At 40.2% G+C, this 19928-nt stretch overlaps 1 protein-coding gene across 2 annotated transcripts in view; it reads right to left on the bottom strand.

The window, feature by feature from the left end:
- ELAPOR1 (endosome-lysosome associated apoptosis and autophagy regulator 1) overlaps positions 1 to 19928 on the bottom strand; it is a 78807-nt gene that overhangs the window by 22937 nt on the left and 35942 nt on the right. For both annotated transcript variants that reach the window (XR_014025832.1, XM_081322888.1), the window contains exons 4-16: positions 14125 to 14272; positions 12701 to 12781; positions 12455 to 12560; positions 11818 to 11967; positions 10292 to 10380; positions 9125 to 9302; positions 8034 to 8162; positions 5782 to 5872; positions 4484 to 4589; positions 4262 to 4399; positions 3801 to 4058; positions 1568 to 1741; positions 50 to 230 (exon numbers count right to left, since the gene is read on the bottom strand). Coding sequence is in view for 1 of the 2 variants with exons in the window: in XM_081322888.1 (XP_081179014.1) it covers positions 50 to 230; positions 1568 to 1741; positions 3801 to 4058; positions 4262 to 4399; positions 4484 to 4589; positions 5782 to 5872; positions 8034 to 8162; positions 9125 to 9302; positions 10292 to 10380; positions 11818 to 11967; positions 12455 to 12560; positions 12701 to 12781; positions 14125 to 14272 (1829 nt within the window). In the remaining variant the exon portion in view is untranslated. The remainder of the gene's footprint in view (positions 1 to 49; positions 231 to 1567; positions 1742 to 3800; positions 4059 to 4261; positions 4400 to 4483; positions 4590 to 5781; positions 5873 to 8033; positions 8163 to 9124; positions 9303 to 10291; positions 10381 to 11817; positions 11968 to 12454; positions 12561 to 12700; positions 12782 to 14124; positions 14273 to 19928) is intronic.

Here is a 19928-nt window from a genome sequence, read left to right as displayed (position 1 = left end):
CTTTTGATTTCTGTTCAGTAAACAGGCTAACATTTTCAATGGCTCTCACCCACAAAGGTATCTGCCAGGTTCACAGGCTGAGAAGAGACCATGGTTTTGTAACCCCTCACGTCAGAAGGAATCATGATGGACTGGCACACATAGGATGAAGTTGACTTGGAGAACTCAGTGTCTTTGCCCAAAATATGAGTATCTGTGACATTATCTATGCAGAGAGCAGTCTTCTTTCCCTTCACAAGAAAAAACAAAAAGAGAGACTCGATAGCAACCATGTCTCTTATGGCTATTAAAAAGTGAGATGTTATTTTTGAAATATTGTACAGGTAGTCCTCAAGTTACAACCATTCATTTAGTGACTGTTTTAAGTTACAACGGCACTGGAAAAAAGTGGCTTATGACTTATGACTGTTTTTATGACTTTTGACCATTGCAGCATTCCCATAGTCATGTGATCAAAATTTGGATGTGTGGCAAGTGGCATGTATTTATGATAGCTACAGTGTCCCCAGGTCATGTGATCCTTTTGTGATCATCCAACAAGCAAAGTCAATGGGGAAACCAGATTCACTTAACAACCATGATACTCTTAACAACTGCAGTGATTCATTTAACAACTGTGGGAGGAAAGGCCGTAAAATGGGGCAAAACGCATTTAACTGTCTTGCTTAGTGATGGAAATTTTGGGCTCAATTGTGATTGCAAGCTGAGGACGACATGTAATCATAAAAAAAATCTATGGTCATTGTGCTGCAAAATTGGGGTTCAAAAGATGTACAGGGAAGGAGACTCATGGACAAACACGTTTCTCAGTTCAAGAACTCCACCTTCATGCATTAAGTGGTGCTGTCCAAAGGAGGGTCCCTATTGCATTTGCTTAAATACAATACAAATTAATGCTTTTTTTAAAAAAAAAAAACCTGTCTTCCAGCTTTTCAAAGTTTTGTTTCTTCTGCAAAAGAGGCTTTTTTTGTCATTAGTGGTTTAGAATTTATTTCCAATTTATTATTAAATTAGTAAAAAAATGCTGGTATTATTTTTTCTGCTAATACCATCTTTCTGACACTGTCTGTGGCCAAACGTTTTGCCTACGCTTCCTGATCTGACATCCTCACCCACCACCCTTGCACTGGGAGGCATTCTGTTTTAGATTAAACTGAAGAACTATGGGAAGTCAATGAGGATGCAGATGTGATCATACAATAAAATACAAGACTCTTGCAACCCCTGTTTCACCTCAGCCTTGGCAACCTTAAGATGTGTGGACTTCAACTCCCAGAATTCCCTAGCCAGCATGGCTAGCAGGATAATTCTGGGAACTGAGAAGTTGCCAAGGTTGAGAAACATTGCTCTAAGTCAGGAGTGTCAAACTGCCAGCCCGCAGGCCAGATGCGTCACACCAAAACTACACCCACCCCACTGCCGGCAATGGGGAAAAAAGTTGTGATATGTCATGACACGTCATGTGACGTCGCAAGTTTGACACCCATGCTCTAAGTGGACAAACTACGCTACGGTATCTCCAATGCTTCCATTGCTGTTTGCTTCATGAAAATACACATATACTTACATAATTTCCACATAGACTGATGTTGAAATGATGAAAGTACTTCAGGCCTTTTGAAGTAAAGCTTGGCCCTCCTAAAAGGGAGGTGCTGTTAGCCAGTCTGGAGAAGTTATACTCCAGAGTCCTATCCTTCATGCTGATTGAAAAGTGACAGTCATTGTAACACAGAGAATGTATCTAAAGGAAAAAAGAAAACACATCCCAGCAGAAGAATTTAGAAACTGTTGACTTTGTCAGCAATCATAGGACACTCAAGTGTCACTGAAATGTCTAATACCAGCTCCTGAATCCCTTAGCGTCCTGCTCAGACAAGCATTGCTTGCCCAAACAACATGGATGATTATAGAAAACAGAATATCGGAGAGGAAGAACTTAACAGCTCTTGTGCTATTTCCATTTTAGCAGGAAGTATCCACTTTTTCTGAAAGAATGTAATTTTATTTGTATTAAAGAAAATCTACAATGATTCAATAAAACAAAAATACATATAATTTATTTGATGATTTGTGGAAGATGAAGTTAAATCTAATTTTCTTCCAAACTATTTATCATGCAATTCTTACAGATAGCATTTTACTCTTCTCTCTGAAAGACTGCGTTCATGGATTGAGCAATCAATTTAGCACATTTGATTATTGCTCATTGCCTATCTAGGGCCACAAAAGCAGTATGAGGGGTTTTGTTGTTTTTTAAAAAAAGATCACAATGATTTAATAACAGGATCAACATTTCAGATTCAGAATATTCTATAAATTTATTGCCGAGAGATTGTACCACGTTCAGCACTGTATGCTAGAAGAAAGGAAAGACTACATTTTCAAAGAATATTCTGCTCTTTGTGTATGCACAGTATACAACTGAAAAAGTAGCTCAGGTAGTATGGTTCTGAGGATCCTACTACTGTTGAGCAAACAGAATAGTTATTTTTGCTTAAGGCAAGTTTTGTTTGCTATTTTATGCACTGAACTTGGCACTTGGCACTCCAGCACCCACAGGGCCTTATCTCTCACAAATATCATCTCGTGTCATGAGGATACAAAAAGTAAATGGCTAAAATCTTGCTTGCGCCCCAAAATTTTACAAGACCTGGAACGAAAAAGCTAAAATCTCCAATGAGTTTGGACTTTTAAAGTTAATTTTCATTATGTATTGAGCTTCTGTTCACTCTTGCAAAATCATGCAATGGCACATGCAAAGGGTATGTATGTATGTATGTATGTATGTATGCATGCAAGCATGCATTTATTTATTTATTTATTTATTTATTTATTTATTTATTTATTTATTTATTTATTTATTTATCAAATATATATATAGCTACCCATCTCACCAAAGGTAAATCTGGCAAATGCACAAAGATTGCTATCCCTGACTTGGCTCTTTGGGATATTAATGCTGACCATTCATTCAAAGTTACAGTGGCACTTAAAGTGACTTATGACCATTTTTCACACTTGCCCTTGCAGCATCCCCATGGCCATGTGATCAAAATTCAATTCATGGAATGGGATCATCCTTTGTAGCTTCTGACAAGCAAGGTCAATGGGGAAGTCAGATTCACTTACTGTGTTACTAATTTAACAACTATTCACTTAACAAATGTGGCAAGAAAGGTCATAAAATTGGGCAAAACTCACTTAACAAATGTCTCATTTACCAATAGAAATTTTGGGCTCAATTGTCATAAGTTGAGGACACTTTTACAGTATTTCTTAAAAATGTCATATTTATGTAATAAAATAGTAGATAGCTAATTTGGCCATCTGGAAAATTGTCAAAAGCATAGGATAGTATTTTCTCTATGTTATGCTGCAAGCTCCTTCATTATAACTGATTCAATAGGTAGCAATTAGAAAGAAAGAAAAGAAGTTTCCACTCTAATGTGCATTGGGACATATTGACTGGAGACAGAATGCAGCTGCTGACATTCTTAAAACTCATCTCTTCTTAGTGAATCTTGTTAAAGACACTTTCTGAGAGTTGTGTTGGGAGAAGAATCATGCTTGGTTTTGAGCAGATGTTAAGAATCTGACAAATTGCTACTTTCTGGCAATATATCTGAACCTAATATTTTATTAGGATGTATTGCTCTGATATTGCTTTCATTATTTTAAGTGACAACCCTTTGTCGTTTCCAATATTTGCACTCCTCACATTGCACTTTTGTTCAAATAATGATGTATGTCCAGCTGTCACAGTACAGAAGTTATGAACAGTAAAGAGGACAATATAATACCTTATTATTTTTTGTGCCAGGGCCACAAGGGATGCAAGCTTGATTTCCATAAGGTTGGTGAGCTTTCAGGTAAGTGTTTAATGGACATGGAGAACAACCACCGGATGTTTTGTCAATGTAGTGCCCATGAGGGCAGGAAGTACAGGATGAGCCAGAGGTTTCCAAAGCGCACTGTCGGCAATAAGAAGCTACACCGTCTATGACATTGGTCACATTAATGGAGTACAATCTGGCAACATCATTTGTGTATTTTCTTCCCTGGAAGAAAACAGAGTGTCACAAATGCCTTGGAATAGCAAAAGTAATCAGTTATAGAGAAGGCAGGACAATTGCAGGAAATGGTGGGCAAAGTCCGAAATTTAATGACCTCTATTTCTAAGAATAAACCTAATTTTTGATGAGGCTCATCCCCTAAAAGGATATTTGAAGAACTAGTAAAAAACAGATTTCTCAATCTTTACCGCTTCGTTGTATGCTGTCCTCTGGAAGGCCCATGTGAAACTCGTGGTAGCATTCTTCTCAACAATGTATGTATAGGATTGTTTTCCCTTGGAGCCAATCCAGGTTTCTACAGGGGAATTGGTTCTAGAATTCATACCCTATCAAAGATGAAATGGCATAAATCTATGAATAAACAATACACCTAAATAACTCTTGGTTTTAGATGCTGAATAGTAACTTACCACCATAAAATAAAGTTCACAATTCACACTGCAGATGGTTTCAAAGACAAAAGTGATTTCTGCTACCTTCTTATTTTCAGAATCTTCCATAATTGATTGTGGTGGACTGCAAATGAATAAGCAGAACTCATAAATTGCAGAAATAGCTATAAATCAGGGGTGTCAAGCTGGTGGCCAACGGGCCAGATGCGTCATGCACAGGCCATGCCCACCCTGGCTCCACAAAGGCAAAAAAGTCATGTTACGTCGCAATAAATCACATGACACAATCTTTAACACCCACGCTATAGATGAAACATCTCAATTATTGCTGCTTACTTCAGTAACTAGGTAATCAGAATATCAACTTTAGAAACTAGGTAATCAGAATATCTACATTCAGTGGTGGGATTCAAATACCTGAACAACTGGTTCTCTGTGTGGAAGCAGCTTCCGGGAGTCTGTTCTGGGCCTGGGCCTCTGTGGCCCAGAACGGACTTCCAGAAGTGGCGTCCACGCACTTCTGGTCAGCTGTTCTGGGCCTGGGAGGCCTCCCCAGCTCAGAATGGACTTCTGGAAGTGGCGCTCACGCACTTCTGGAAATCTGTTCTAGGCCTTATGAAAAAGGGATAGGGCTTCAGCTGGTTTGCCAAAGTCAACAAAAAAAATAGCTACCGAACCAGTGTGAACCGGCTGAATCCTACCACTATCTACATTCCATTTCAAATATATTCAGAAGAAGATATTCCAATGGAATCATACTTCAATCATACAGATGCATTGTAAGTATGATTCAGTGTATAGCATACCAGTACAATCTATGCACATTTATTTGGTTGTGGCAAAACAATACAAATTGTGCCCAGTTTTAAAGATCACATTTTAAAATTCTGTTAAGAATCAGCTCAATCTTTCCTTCATTGTTTCCTTCTGCCATTTGTTATTTATCATTGTAAAGTAATGCAAGCAGAATACTGACTAGGAGATATTAAATTTGTTTATGCAGATTTCCTGATAACAGTACAGCAGGAATTTGCCACTGCATTCTTTTGGACCCTTTCTTTTGATTTTTTAGTTTAGCATACAATCTTTGTATTTCACAGTAATTTCCCATCCAACCAGATTCAACCATGCTTAGCTTTCAAGCCCAAATATGGTTAGCCAAAAGCTGCTATTGACTGAAGCTTACCTAGAAATTAAGCACATTGCTTAGATTAATGCTTTATCTGCACTTCCCACTTACCTATTGCACCTGCTCACACTGCTTTACCTAATAATGCATTTCCAATAAATAGTTTAATTTGGACTAGTAACCTCACCTGAAGCCAGGAATCACTAATGTTAAAATCATGAAATCATTGTCAGAAGCTCCTGCACCTGTGTAGATGTAGTCACCAGCCACTTCCCACCCTGAAAATAAAAATCAAGAGTTAACCACATATATTTGAAGAAAGATTATTATTTCCATTATGTAATCTCATATTTAATGTGTGCATTCCCTTCACAGAAACACAAGGAATCGATTGCTTTGAATTTATTCCCATCCACTCCCTAGCATTTTTAAACTAATTTCTCTAGAAGCATTTGGATCACAATTTGAGAAGTTTTCCAGGGATCAGGGCTGCTATTAGCTGGGGAATTCTGGAGGTTGGAATCTCAACAAATCTGGAATGAAGAACTCAGATCATTGAAAGCTGTGATAACATAGCAATGGAGTAGAGGTCAGTTGAGAATTGCATATTAAAGGGGCTCCCAGGAGGGAAATAAAGAACTGAAGATATCTCCATGAAAGTGGAGCTGACAACTGCAGTGAAAAACGAAGAGCCCCTGAATAGACCCACTCTTCGGAACCTCTCCAAACAAGGGGAAGACAGGAAGTTTCCCACATATGCTTCAGATAGCTGCTCTTTCCAAGGAGACTGAAGAACAGCAATCTCCAATTGCACATCAACTACTTTTAAATGATTAGAAACCTTTGGAACAACAATTTTGAGTCTGCCTTCAATTCTGAACAGAAGAAAATTTTAATCATGTTTGCAGCTTAAGAATTCAAAGTATGTGAAATTAACAGCAAAAAGCTAAATAAGATTCTGAGCTTAGAAAGCTATAAATGGACTAAGGATCCAGATGAAATTGGAATAGTGTAACTTTTATAATAAAATTTTGGAATTATAAAGAACACACAGCTTCTCATGAGAATTAGATTCTGATTTTGTTTTTGTAAGATATAATGAAGTTAAGTAATTCATAATTTCAAAAAGTGGACACTAGAGGGACTAAAGTTTTTAGGTAAAGATTTACTAGCCTGTAAAATGTAAAATGATGCAAAACATAACAATGAAAATACAGGAGACTTTTGAATAATAAAATCAGAAAAGACTAGCCACAATATCAACATTATAGATAATGATGTCTTCTTCTATGGACAGACTATGTCCAAAAGTTGTTATGTACAGATGTAGAACAATTTTAATTTGACTAGATAGAGATGGTTTCAAAAGTGGATTTACAACTGACAAACCAAGAGAATGACTTTGAAAAGGAAGTTTTCAAACAGAAAGAGGTTTTCTAGATAAGAGATGAGATATAAGATGAAGAGGCAACGGTTTGTAACCTGAAAGTGGATGAAGTGCCACTAAATTTGTTTATATTTGTAGTGATGATTGAAAGTCATTTATATATTTCGTTTCCCCTGATTGTATTCTTACTTTCCTCTTTCTTCTCTTTTCCTTGCAATAAAACTAAAAACGGAAAAATCAGGGGATTGAGAGATGCTGATTTCTGAGGTAGTCATTCAACTCCTGTACTATTTTATTTTCATCATAGAAACACATGGTTAGAAGGGACTTTGGAAAATTTCTTCTCTAACCCTAAGGCTGTTGTAGGTAATTGTAATCTTTAATAAAATTACTATAAAAAATAAACTATCCATTCCCATAAGAGTAGATAACAAGTCCAGGGTAGGTTCGTGAACAGTCTGGTGGTGCAATTTAATAAAGACACAAAGCACAACTAGGGCCTCTTGCCTTATTCAAATGCATTAGGTAATGTTCTGTACCAGCCTGCTACCAGCCCTGCAGAAAAGGCAACCCCTTTATAAACGGCAAGAGGCTGGAATGACGTCTGCCAAATTTATTACTACAAAAAACAAACAAGACACGAACCAAGATACAGGAGCTTTGAAACACTATCTGAGCGGTTGCTTTCAGCAAACCAGCCCTCCCCAAACATTCCCTTTATAAAGAGTTCAGGGCGTGGCCTCTCTCTGCTTCCTTCCGAGAAGCCCCACAGCCTTCCTCTGTTTACTCCTACTTGACTGCCTCCTGCGTCGGGCATCCTTGAACAGGGCCAGCTGTGGGTCATCTTCATCCACACTGTCAGGCTCACACAGCTGGGTCTCCATGGTGACCAAGTGGGAGGGGCCTGCCTGAGGGCTATCATCAGCAAGATCTTCAACCCCCTCAGCAAGGTCTTCAACGCCCCCCTCCTCCTCTGATTCGTCCGACCCAACTGCCGAACCCACAGGCTGACCCTGAATCACAACAGGTAAAAATACACATTGGGAGGATACCTGCCATTCTCTTATATTCAAAACTGATTCCACTGAGGACTGTAGTCTCCATATTAGCTGGCAGAGTGTTCCACCATTTATATTCAAAGCCTACCGCAGGCTCAGTGCCAACTGGGCAATTGATGCAACCTGAGAACCAAATTAAAAGAAGAAGAAAAAAAACACCAAACACACATACAGTCAGGAAAAAAAATTACTACTGCTACTGACAGTCTTCAATTGGTGCTGTGGTTAACAGCACTTTCTGAAACAGTGGTAAATATAGTACAGCTATGATGGTAGCAGCCTTTAAGAAGGTCCACTAAATCAATGTTTGTCAAACTTGGCAACTTTCAAGACATGCAGACTTTTTAACTCCCAGAATTTGAGACATGCTGGCTATGGAATTCTGGTAGCTGAAGGCCACATGTCCTAAAGTTGTCAAGTTTGAGAATCACTCTGGCTTAGTTTTCTTTTGTAATATCTTGAAATTTTTCATGAAAGTAGGCAGCACTTTTTCAGACATATAACTTGTAGAGAAGTCACAATGACCTTTTAATGGTTTCTTGTTGTTGAAATTTCATTTGTTTTAATGGAGGAAATTGTTGTACAGGGAGTAATTCTTCATGTTCCAAATTAGTCAGGTATATCAAGGTCAAGAATAAATCAGTAACGCCCTCGGTAAATCATCGCTAAAATTCTTGACAGAAAGATAGCTTTGTTCATTTAGCTCTTTCTTCTTTTCCTGCTTTATGGATGGTTCACCAAAAAAACACACCTGTATTATACTGGAAAGCACACAATTTGGGGCACCATACTGGAGAAGGTTCATTTAAGTACACCAAGGAATCACCTCCTCACCAGTATTATTTAGAGTCCCATAGCCCTGTTGCCTTTAGAAAGAGCAATGAATAAGGGGAAAAAAAGAGAAGAAAAGCTCCCACAATAAAAGACCAAATTCTCTTTTCTGAATCCAGGAAGTGCCCAGTTCATGCTTTCTAGAGGCAGTTTTCACTGATCAGAGCATGGTGCCAGTTTAAACTTTTTGGAGAACCTCGTTTGTGTGAGTTTATATCTAATTCAGAAGGGGGGGAAAAACAGAATAGCATTACCAGTCCCATTTGAGTAAGTTCCATACGGGCAAGGCTTGCAGGTGCTGGCATTTGTCTTGAAAAAACCAGGATTGCAAGGGGGGCAGATCATCTTTACCCCCGATGGAGGTAATTTCACTGCCTTGGGGACGTCCTCATTGCAGATCTTTGGCTCAGCCCATTTATACATTAGCTGTGTCTGTGAAGATAAAGCTATCACTCATTCATCCATTCATTCATATATAAAACATTTTACAGCACCTTTATGCGCAAAAGAATTTATAATTGTCACTTCTTATACAGTAGTATAAACTATTTCATGTTATCCAGATACTTTGGTTCACAATTCCAGGACTCCCTTGTTGCTGGTCATATTAACTGTGGCTAATGGGAGTTGAAGTCTAAATTATCCAAAAAGCAAGGTATCATATATCTACAGTATGCAATGCATACAGTCTACAATAATTTAGAGGTTGTTGAACTATAACTTCCAGGGTTAACTTGCATGGTCAATGAGAACAATTTTCACAGGTATATCATGGTATACTCTATCTCCCCAAATATACACAAAAATACAAATATGTATGAAGAAAAAAAGGACCACAGACTGAACTGGGACTTGTATGCCAAAACCTAGAAGCAAAGTCAAAAAAAGGGGCAGAGCCATGATCAAAATGGCATTTGGTTCAATTTGATTTAATAAATTAAATAAAAAATTATGTATCATTCATCATGACTACTGTTCATACAAATAATAATCCTTCCCTCCTACCACATATATTTAATATTTCCCCCCTTCTCTCAGATAACATAATTCAATCAAGCTACACAAAGAGAAGGGATTTTGTTGGCTACCTCCAAGAATTTTAGGTGGCTCGTACAGCCCATTGAAGTCCCAAATTTAATACTCGTGGAACAGGGAACCGAAAAAATATTCTGACTCTCCTTAAAGCTAAATAAACAATGGCTATGTGGGATGTGTTAACCAATCCCTATCTGTTTCAGGTCTTGGTAATCATTCTGATTATTAAGTATCTACAAGGAAGTGCTTGCTATTACCACATTGTTTATATGTATATGACACTTTGCAGCAGAAACATTTCGAATAATGCTGACCATCAAGGCTGTGCTTCAAAAGACCCCCAAAAGAGCATCCCAGTACTGTATGGAATTCTAGAAGTTGCATACCTCCCCGTTTGTATCACAAGCAGTGTGGATATAAAAATAATCCTTATCTGTACAGGCTGGGCGAGGCTTGCAGGAGGAAGAACCTGGTTCTTTATTGCGAAAGAAACAGCAATTAAATCCATGCAGATTTGAAAGACTCAGGACTATTTTCAGCAATAATATATATATGGTATAGTATATTTTCATATATATCCTTCAAGCATAACATTAATGATAGTTAATCTCACGTCACTGGTGGATTAATGTAGCATCATCATCAACAACATGTCAGGAATAATGAAACAGATGAGGTTGAGGCTACAAATCCTTGAACTTAAGTTTCAAATTAGTTGTCTCATGAGTTAAATTATTCCATACATGTACAAGTTAGCTCACACAGTTACATTGGAATTGAATCTGCTATCCTTTTCCGAAAAGATCTAGGATGTTTCCATCGAGAGATCTCCTAGGGCCACCATGCCATATCTCAGAATCAGTTATAGAAAACAGCAGAATTTTGTATGGAATTATATTCTCATTAAATTATGGGAATGGTGTGGAGTGAACATGTAATACAAGCCTTTTTAAAAAGCACTCCCAAATTTAGAGGGTTTCAAAAATGCCAGCGGAAAAGATAAGTACAAATAAACGACCTTATAAAAATTGCAGACTCTGCTTAAATTTCCGATTCTCTGTCATCAAGTTTTCAAACAGGGCTGCACCAATTCATTGTAAAGGAGACTCTGATTTGAAAAGTTTCTACTGTCTTTTAAGCAATATGGCAGGAAGAATTCAAACAATACAGGATTGTATATCCTAGTGTTTGTGTTAGCAAGAACACAGCATAAATATTTCAACTTCTGTTGTTGTTTTTTATCTGAACTTTGGAACTTTGAAAAGTGCCAGAGGAAGCAGAAAGGAACTAGTAAATCAGGTATGCTAAATTATTGCCTTCGGCCTCTTTGTTCCCTTTCTGTAGTACCCCAAGACCACATTATCAAAATTCAGCAGCTAGATTTTCTACAATATTTCAAACACAAGTAATTATAAGTTTGTTAAGTCTATAATTTCATTTTGCTCTTGTTGTTAAAATAAACCCAAGAACGCTCCCCCGTTCAAATTATTTAAAAGGGCCTCAAATCCTAGTCCTTCCAGTAACATCACTGCCATGATCTCTGTGACCCTCGACTGTTAGAAAACTAATTAGAAAAAAACACAGTTCCCTGTCTACCTTTGTGGCTGCTGCTGAATGAGTCAGTGTCAATAAAGTGTAGCTGAAACAAAATCTAGCATGCAATATTGTAGCATTTAGGACAAGGATATGACAAACACCAACAAAAATGGATTAGAAATATAAAAGAGAATGATACCTGATTTTCAATTTGTACAGAGCACATGCAGTGAAATTAAAGACCAAGAGGGGCCGATGTAAAATGACAATTTATACATCTAAACCTAACATGGCTGGAAATGTGGGATTACTTGACTAAGAAGTACAAAAAATCAACTACACATCAAAGAAATGGCTAGGGCATGCAATGTATTACCTGAATAATTTGCTGGCTCACACTGTTGGCAGGAAGTAGCTCCTTTGGAAGAAAACGAATTTGCTGGGCATTGCTGACAGAAGGAAGAACCAGATTTGGCTGTGTAGGTGCCTGCTTTACAAGGAAAGCATTCGGAAGTATAAGCCACACCTAGGGAACATGGAAAAAAAGATGGGGAAACATGTTTGCAGCAAGCAAGATAATCCTTTGACCACCCTCATCAGCAACTTGTGCTATGAATTAGACTAGAGGTAGGCGATACCTTTCTGACCCATGGGACTAATTTTATACAGATAGCCAATCAATCAGTCAAACGAGGTCCCTCTCATAAAGTTTCATCTCCTATTTCCAAGTCGCCTCACCTATCTGTCACAATCTGTAGTCAAACCGTACACCTGCAATTGCGGTTGTGCCCTGACCACATCAAAACTCTCTGAAGAGAGAAAATATGGAATATAGATATGGTCAATTGAAGAAGTCTTCAAAATACTCATGTCACTCCGAATCATCTTCTTCTAGAACAGAATATGGTGAGTTTTGCTCTGTTCAAGGGGAGCAGGAAAGATATCTGAGCCTGTCACTAAACCTGGTCCTCTCATTTCATTAGATTAAGGGCAAGCACCAACAAAACACAGACCTGTAATCCCAATGTTTTTCACCAACACAGGCTTGGGGTTTTTGGACCAAACAGAGAAAGCCGTTGTTTTCCAATACAAGACATTGTTGCCACGACTCAGCTCCACCTATAAATATTAAAAAACCTAGTTTGAATGCCCAGATACGTACATTGAAATCCAGTGCTAGTTCCCAGTAGTTCGTATATTTTTCCTTCCTCAAGTTATTGCTAGCTACAGTTTTAAGTTTAAAAACATTGTATACTTACACTGTGTTTCTCCCACCCTTTCTCTGTAGTTTTCATCCATCGAGAGTCCTCCACAGTTGGTTGGCACTGGTCATTCTGAACCTACAATAAATGATGATGCAGATAAGGATGCAATTTCTGTCCACAGGAAAAAAGATTTATTGGATTCTCTACAGTCAACGCCCATTTATGGTAACACTATTAAATACAATTTGAACATATACTCTACATCAGATAATAGATGGAAATTTCTTTTACAAGTTTGTACAACTAATGATATTCGAGGTTGACTAATTTTTTTAAAACTGAGGTATCTTTCAAAGAATCCTGAAAATCCTGTGAAAAATGTACAGTTCCCCATGTCTATGGAGATTCTCAGTCATTCAGGTCATAGTTATCCCAAAGATGCTTTTTCACGAGGCAACTGTACTTTCTTGGGTTTTTTTGAAGACGTTTCGTTTCTCATCCAAGAAGATCCTTCAGCTTCTTTCGCTTCTTGGATGAGAAGCAAAATGTCTTCAAAAAAAACCAAGATAGTCTAGTTGCCTCGTGAAAAAGCACCTTTGGGGTACAGTTCCCCAAGATCTTGTGCAAGAATACTGAGAAATAATATAACACCTTACCTACTGTAAAACATACTTTAATATTAATATTAAATTAATTACGGTTTTCATTTTGGCACTTATAGCTCTGCCTCTAAAAATGTATATATTTAAGACTTTACTGAAATACAGTTATGTTGTTCTTGGCTACTAAAAAAAATACAGACTCCTTAAAGTGTTCAAACTGATTCTACCACACCTAGAATATTTTATTTAGATTGTAACATTTGAGTTGGAATCTTTTAATGCCCATTTTATTGATCCATGGGGACCTTTTCTATTACTACTACTTTCTAACAATAATATAATACAATGGAGCCACCAATATTAATTAAAACAACACTTAAATGCATTTCAATATACTTTAGACATGCAAAGTCATCAAAGGACATTTTAAAGAACATGCCAGCAACAAGCCTTAGTGGTTCTGGAGTAGAAGTAAATATTGGAAAAGTCTTCTTGGCTATAATATTATTATAGTTATGGAAGAAGAAGTACCAGAATAACGAAGTTGTTACTTCAAGAAGCACACAAAGCTATCACTTTGTTTTAAAAGCTCACCAGAACATGATGATTACCAAAATTCATCTGTGAGCAAATGCACTTCAAGAAAGAAGGAATATCTGGAAAGTGTTAAGAGACTACTGCAAAACTGGACATAAATTTTAGTTGTGTCTGATTTAAATAAAATAGAAACAGTTTTATTCAACCTGGGAGGAGATACCAGAACACATGGAACACAAATTCTGGAAAACAGTGGTTAGGTTTTGAAAGACAACACATAATTGAAAATTTCTTTCATAATCTAGACAGAATCTTTTAACTGAAGTGTAAGAAACATACAAAGAATTCAAAGACGATGTTGCTATCTGGGTAGATGTAGTCAAAGGAGACGGTCCCAGATTGCTTGAGGTTAACAGCGTACATCAGAGTAGCTATGCACTCATCTGTGTTGGAGGCAATATAATCTCCCTTAGGAACCCATGTTGACCTGGAACAGAAGAAAGAGCCTAGCTGTTGTGAGAGTACTACTGCACACCACCAGCAACAGGTATTCCCAAGACATTACAAGGGAAATTACATTTGGACCAAAGAAGTTACAAATTCAAATGCCAGATCTTGTTATTTCCACAGAAAATGGAATAATTTTTATGAATGATTAATTGTAATTTGTTTATATCAGGTTTAATTTGATCTTGAAAACAAGGTTATGTAACAAAAAAAGCTGCACCGACAGTAGTTGACTTATACCGGTATTATATTAATTTCATAATGAACAGCATATGACCTATACACTCATTTCTACTATATGCATATATGGATAAAGCCACATGAAGGCCAAAGCATACCAATTCAACATTGTGTGTGTACAATGTAATACATTAATGAAAAAGAGATGTGGGTACCTTTATTTTTCTTAACCGACTGTATTGGAAAGTCTTTGTTCAGTCTGAAGTATGGCAGATGCAGATGTTTGCATGCTTAGAAGGCACAAAGTTGAAAATAACTTCTTGTGTATGCCACCATAATATCAGGTGGCATTGGTCAGGCAGCCTGATTGGTCATCCTGTCATGCGGGAAATACTGGGCACCGGGTTGGGTGTTACCTGGCCGGCGGGAAGACAGAGCAACCGGGTTGGCTGGCTCCTGGGGTTTCAGTAACTATAAGGGGCATCAGAGGTGGGGGGCAAGCCAGTTCTTACTTGTATTCAATAAAGGCATTACGTACAATGCTGTCTTGTTATTGTCTCCACGCGGTCGCCCACGCTACAACAGTGGCGACGAAGATGGGATGCCGTGAAGCATTTTAACTGGACTCCAGAAAAGCCAGACAGCATTTGCCACTGAGGGCAGAAAGACGGCTGCGCAACACGGGAAAATTTGAAAAGCCAGAACGAAATGGCGAAGTTAGGCATCGTGAGGGAATTCGATCCTCGCCACCCTGAAGATTGGGAGAGCCATGTAGGGCAAGTCAAAGGGTACTTGCTGGTCAACGGCATCACCGAAGACTGTAAGAAAGCGGCAGCTCTTTTGTCCCTCAGTGGACCGGCGGTCTACCGAATAGCTGTGGGACTGTGCCAACCGGATGGGGTCGCCTCAATGTCTTACGCCGAGCTCAGCAAAAGACTGAGCCAACACTTCACACCCAAATGTTCCGAGCTCTTTTGGAGGCGAATATTCGAGTGACGGAACCAGCGACCGGGCGAATCCATCACCGATTTCGTGGCAGCCATGCGAGAAGCCGCATACCACTGCAAGTACGATGATTTAGACGTCCGGATTAGGGACAGAGTGGTCCTAGGACTCCGAGACGAATGGCTACAGAACAAAATCATCGCGAAGCCAACCGGGTCTCTACAAGAAGTCCTGGATGATCTAATGATGCATGAGTCAACCGATCAACAACGCGACTCCCCCCGCAATAGCAATGGCGCGAGCGGTTCTATCCATCAAGAAAGCCTTGTGGACGGTGGGGTGGAAGACTACGATTACGAGACGGAATTAGATGAAGTCACGCAGAGATTTGAGAGGACACCAATTAGGAATGACCGCCGAGATACCGCAGACCGACAAAGGAGACCAACAACAAACACAAGCACAACTACCAGATCCCAGAGAGACGCGAACAACAAACACAGAGACACGGAGCAGAGATGCGGCAGTTGTGGGGGAAACCACTCCAGAGCATCGTGCAGACTCCACAATGCAAAATGTCGAAACTGTGGCAAGATGGGCCACATCCAGGCTATCTGCAGGAGCCGGGTCCGGGACAGGCTCTACGACTTAGAAGCATGGGACCAGGTACCAAAAAACCCTTGCGCCGAGGCACTGAGCTCCTTCGGCCTCAGGCACATACTTCTAACCATGGGGGGGGTGAGATCCGCAGGCCATTCCACAATCAATCAAATTTTAGGGCCTAAAGTCAGAATCGATGTCTGGGTGCAAGGAATTCCTTGCAAGATGGAGATTGATTCGGGGGCTTCGGTTTCAATAATTTCGGGGGAAACGTCTGAAATTGAGGAAAAAAGTAGCTGCCGGATCCACCTAAAACCCACCCTGATTCGGTTAACAGACTTCCAACGGGCCCCAATCAAAATTAAAGGTAAAGCAACCGTGGAAATTTGTTTTAAAAATTTCAAAGGCCCATTGGAACTGCTGGTAACCGAAGGGAGGAGAGCTAGTCTACTGGGGCTCAATTGGTTCAGGCCATTAGGAATTTGGTTGGGGTGAATAAATTCAATTCAGACCAAAAATCTCTAATATATTTGCAAAAAATTTGCAGATGTGTTCGACGGGACATTGGGCAAGTACAAGGGACCCCCAATCAAATTAAATTTAAACCCAGAGGTACTCCCCATTAGAATTAAGGCTAGGAGAGTCCCCTTCGCTCTCAAAAACAAAATTGAGAGCAAACTGGAAAAGTTAGTAGGCCAGGGAGTGCTAGAACCAGTGGAAGGGGGGCCCTGGGAAACACCCATTGTAACCCCCCTCAAACCCAATGGAGAAATAAGAATCTGTGCTGATTACAAGGCCACATTAAACAGGGCCTTGAATCCGCAGGCTTCGGGTTCCCGACGGTGAAGCATGTCCTCTCCGTGATACAGAAGGGCGCCATCTTTGCTAAGTTGGATTTGGCGCAGTTGTACCAGCAATTAACTGTAAGGAAGCTGCAGAGGCTCAAATGATAGTCACCCACAAGGGGGCGTTCAGAGTCAACAGATTGCAATTTGGCATAGCAGCAGCCCCAGGTATCTTCCAAGAAGTGATGGAGAGGACATTAAAAGGTATTCCTGGGGTTTGCCCCTATTTTGATGATGTGCTAATTGCAGGGGAGGATGAGGGAATTTTGGCTAACAGGCTAGAGGCTGTACTTAAAAGGTTTAGAGCAGCTGGCCTGAAGCTTAAAAGGGAAAAATGCTCTATTGGTGTGGCATCCACAGAGTTCTTGGGCTATAGAATTGATGCCCTGGGCATTCACCCAACTGAATCAAAAATAAAAGCAATCACAATGGCCCCAGCACCAAAGAATAAGGCTGAATTGCAGGCATTCTTGGGGATAATAAATTTTTACCACACATTCCTGCCACATAAGGCTGCAATAGCCGAACCACTACACAGATTACTTGACAAAAAGACACCGTGGGCCTGGAAGGAGGTTCATCGTAAGAGTTTTGAGACACTCAAGCAGTTGAGTTGCTGATTAGTGACTCTACAGTAACACATTTCATTGAGGATAAACCAATCTGCATAGCGTGTGATGCATCCCCTTATGGGGTGGGCGCTGTAATCAGCCATCTGGAAGCTAATGGGGAACAGAAACCCATTGCATATTACTCCAGAACACTGTCTAGAGCAAAGAGGAATTATGCTCAAATTGATAAGGAAGCACTGGCAATTGTGGCAGGTGTTAAAAAATTTCACAATTATTTATATGGAAGAGAATTTACTATTTTCACAGATCACAAACCATTGCTAGGCCTATTTACATCTGACAGACAAACACCACAAATAATGTCCCCAAGGATGTTACGCTGGTCAATATTCCTCTCTGCATATTCATATAAAATGGTTTACAGACCTGGTAAGGAGATGGGGCATGCAGACGCTTTAAGCAGATTGCCATTACCAGTAACAGAACCCGATCCTGCACCAGTAGGCCAAATCTTAGCTCTACAAGAACTCCCTGAATGCCCGCTCACAGAAAAGGACATTGCAGTGGGCATAACAAGTGATGCAGTGCTCAGCAGAGTGGCTATGTGGGTACAATCGGGCTGGCAGGAAAAAAATCCAGGACAATTTCAGGCATACTTTGTGAGAAGGAATGAAATGTCTTCACACAAAGGATGCCTTTTATGGGGCAACAGAGTGATAGTGCCAGACAAACTCAGGAATAGGGTCTTACGGAATCTGCATGAGGACCACCCAGGAATTGTGCGCATGAAAGCCCTTGCCAGGAGTTATGTGTGGTGGCCTGGTCTGGATAAAGCCATTGAACAACAAGTTGCGGGATGCTATCAGTGTCAAAAATCCAGACCTGAGCAACTGCATACACCTGTGCACAGGTGGGAAACCACTCACAACCCGTGGTCCAGGGTTCACATTGACTACGCTGGGCCATTCCAAGGACAATTGTTCTTGGTGGTTGTTGACAGCTACTCTAGGTGGTTAGAGGTGGTGCCTGTGAAAAGTATGACGTCCGCTAAGACCATATGGGTGCTCTTTGCCACACATGGGTTACCTGATGTAATTGTATCTGATAATGGCCCTCAATTCACATCTACCGAATTCCAGGACTTCCTAAAGGCCAACTCGATTAGACACACAACGGCTGCACCTTTCCACCCGTCCAGTAATGGCTTGGCTGAGAGAAACATAAGATCTACAAAAGACACCCTGTGAAGAATTATTGCTGGCGATTGGCATCAGAGACTTGCGCAATTCTTGTTGGCTCAACACACTACTCCATGTACAGTGACGGGTAAGAGCCCAGCTGAGCTGCACTGGGGAAGGAGATTGATAACTAGATTGGACAGGCTTCACCCAGACAGAGTGGCCGCTGAGGCAGAACAGCCCAACACAGCAAGGACATTATCTGTTGGGGATTTAGTGTGGGCCAGAAACTATGGTGTGGGAGAGAAGTGGATGCAAGGGGTGGTGGTGGACAAAATTGGGCCTTTGTCATACGTTGTTGAGGGGAAGGGGACTGGCAGGTAAGAAGACATATCGATCAGCTAAGAAAGAGGGCACCGGAAAACCTCCCACAACATCAACAACAACGACAAGATGGCTACACACAGCAGATGCCCAAGGGACTGCATGTAGATCCGTTTCAAGATCATGTGGAACCACCACGACCGGCAGCAGCTCATCTAGAAGCAAGGCCAACACCATCCAAAACAATGCCAAGGGTGTCATCGGATGCCAACAGTAATTCTGTAGCAGAGGAACGGCCTCAGCCGGAACTAACCACAGAACAGACACAGGGGGGGTATCAGCCAGTATCTGAAGAAGCATCTCAAGGTGGTGAAGCTGAGGTTGGGAAACACCTGGGAAGATACCCAGCCAGGATTCACAAACCCCCGGAATATCTGAAGGATTATGTGAGGTCTTGATGGGTAGTAACTTAGAAGAGTAGTTAGAGTTTGGGGTAGTAGTGTTCTCATTGGGGGGGAAGGAGTGTTGTGTATGCCACCATAATATCAGGTGGCATTGGTCAGGCGGCCTGATTGGTCATCCTGTCCGGTGGGAAATACTAGGCACCGGGTTGGGTGTTACCTGGCCGGCGGGGAGACAGAGCAACCGGGTTGGCTGGTTCCTAGGGTTTCAGTAACTATAAGGGGCATCAGACGTGGGGGGCAAGCCAGTTCTTACTTGTATTCAATAAAGGCATTACGTACAATGCTGTCTCGTTATTGTCTCCACACGGTCGCCCACGCTACAACATAACTGCTTTAAAGCATTTCCTGGACTAGTTTCTTTCCCCCCCTGATAATTTTATTAATTACATTAAACAGATGTAAACACCTAATTCAGAAATATATTAACAAGAAAGAAAAAGAAATATTTAAAAAGTGTACCAAAACAAATCCCTTCTCCCCCCCCCCCACCCTGAAGGAAGTAGCAAGAAAAAGAAATTTCTACTGGAC

The sequence above is a fragment of the Vipera berus genome (genome assembly GCF_964194415.1).
Source record: "Vipera berus genome assembly, chromosome: 3".
Taxonomy (NCBI): Eukaryota; Metazoa; Chordata; class Lepidosauria; order Squamata; family Viperidae; genus Vipera; species Vipera berus.
Note: the sequence above shows the minus strand (reverse complement) of the source record. Positions and strands in the feature narration are given on the sequence as shown.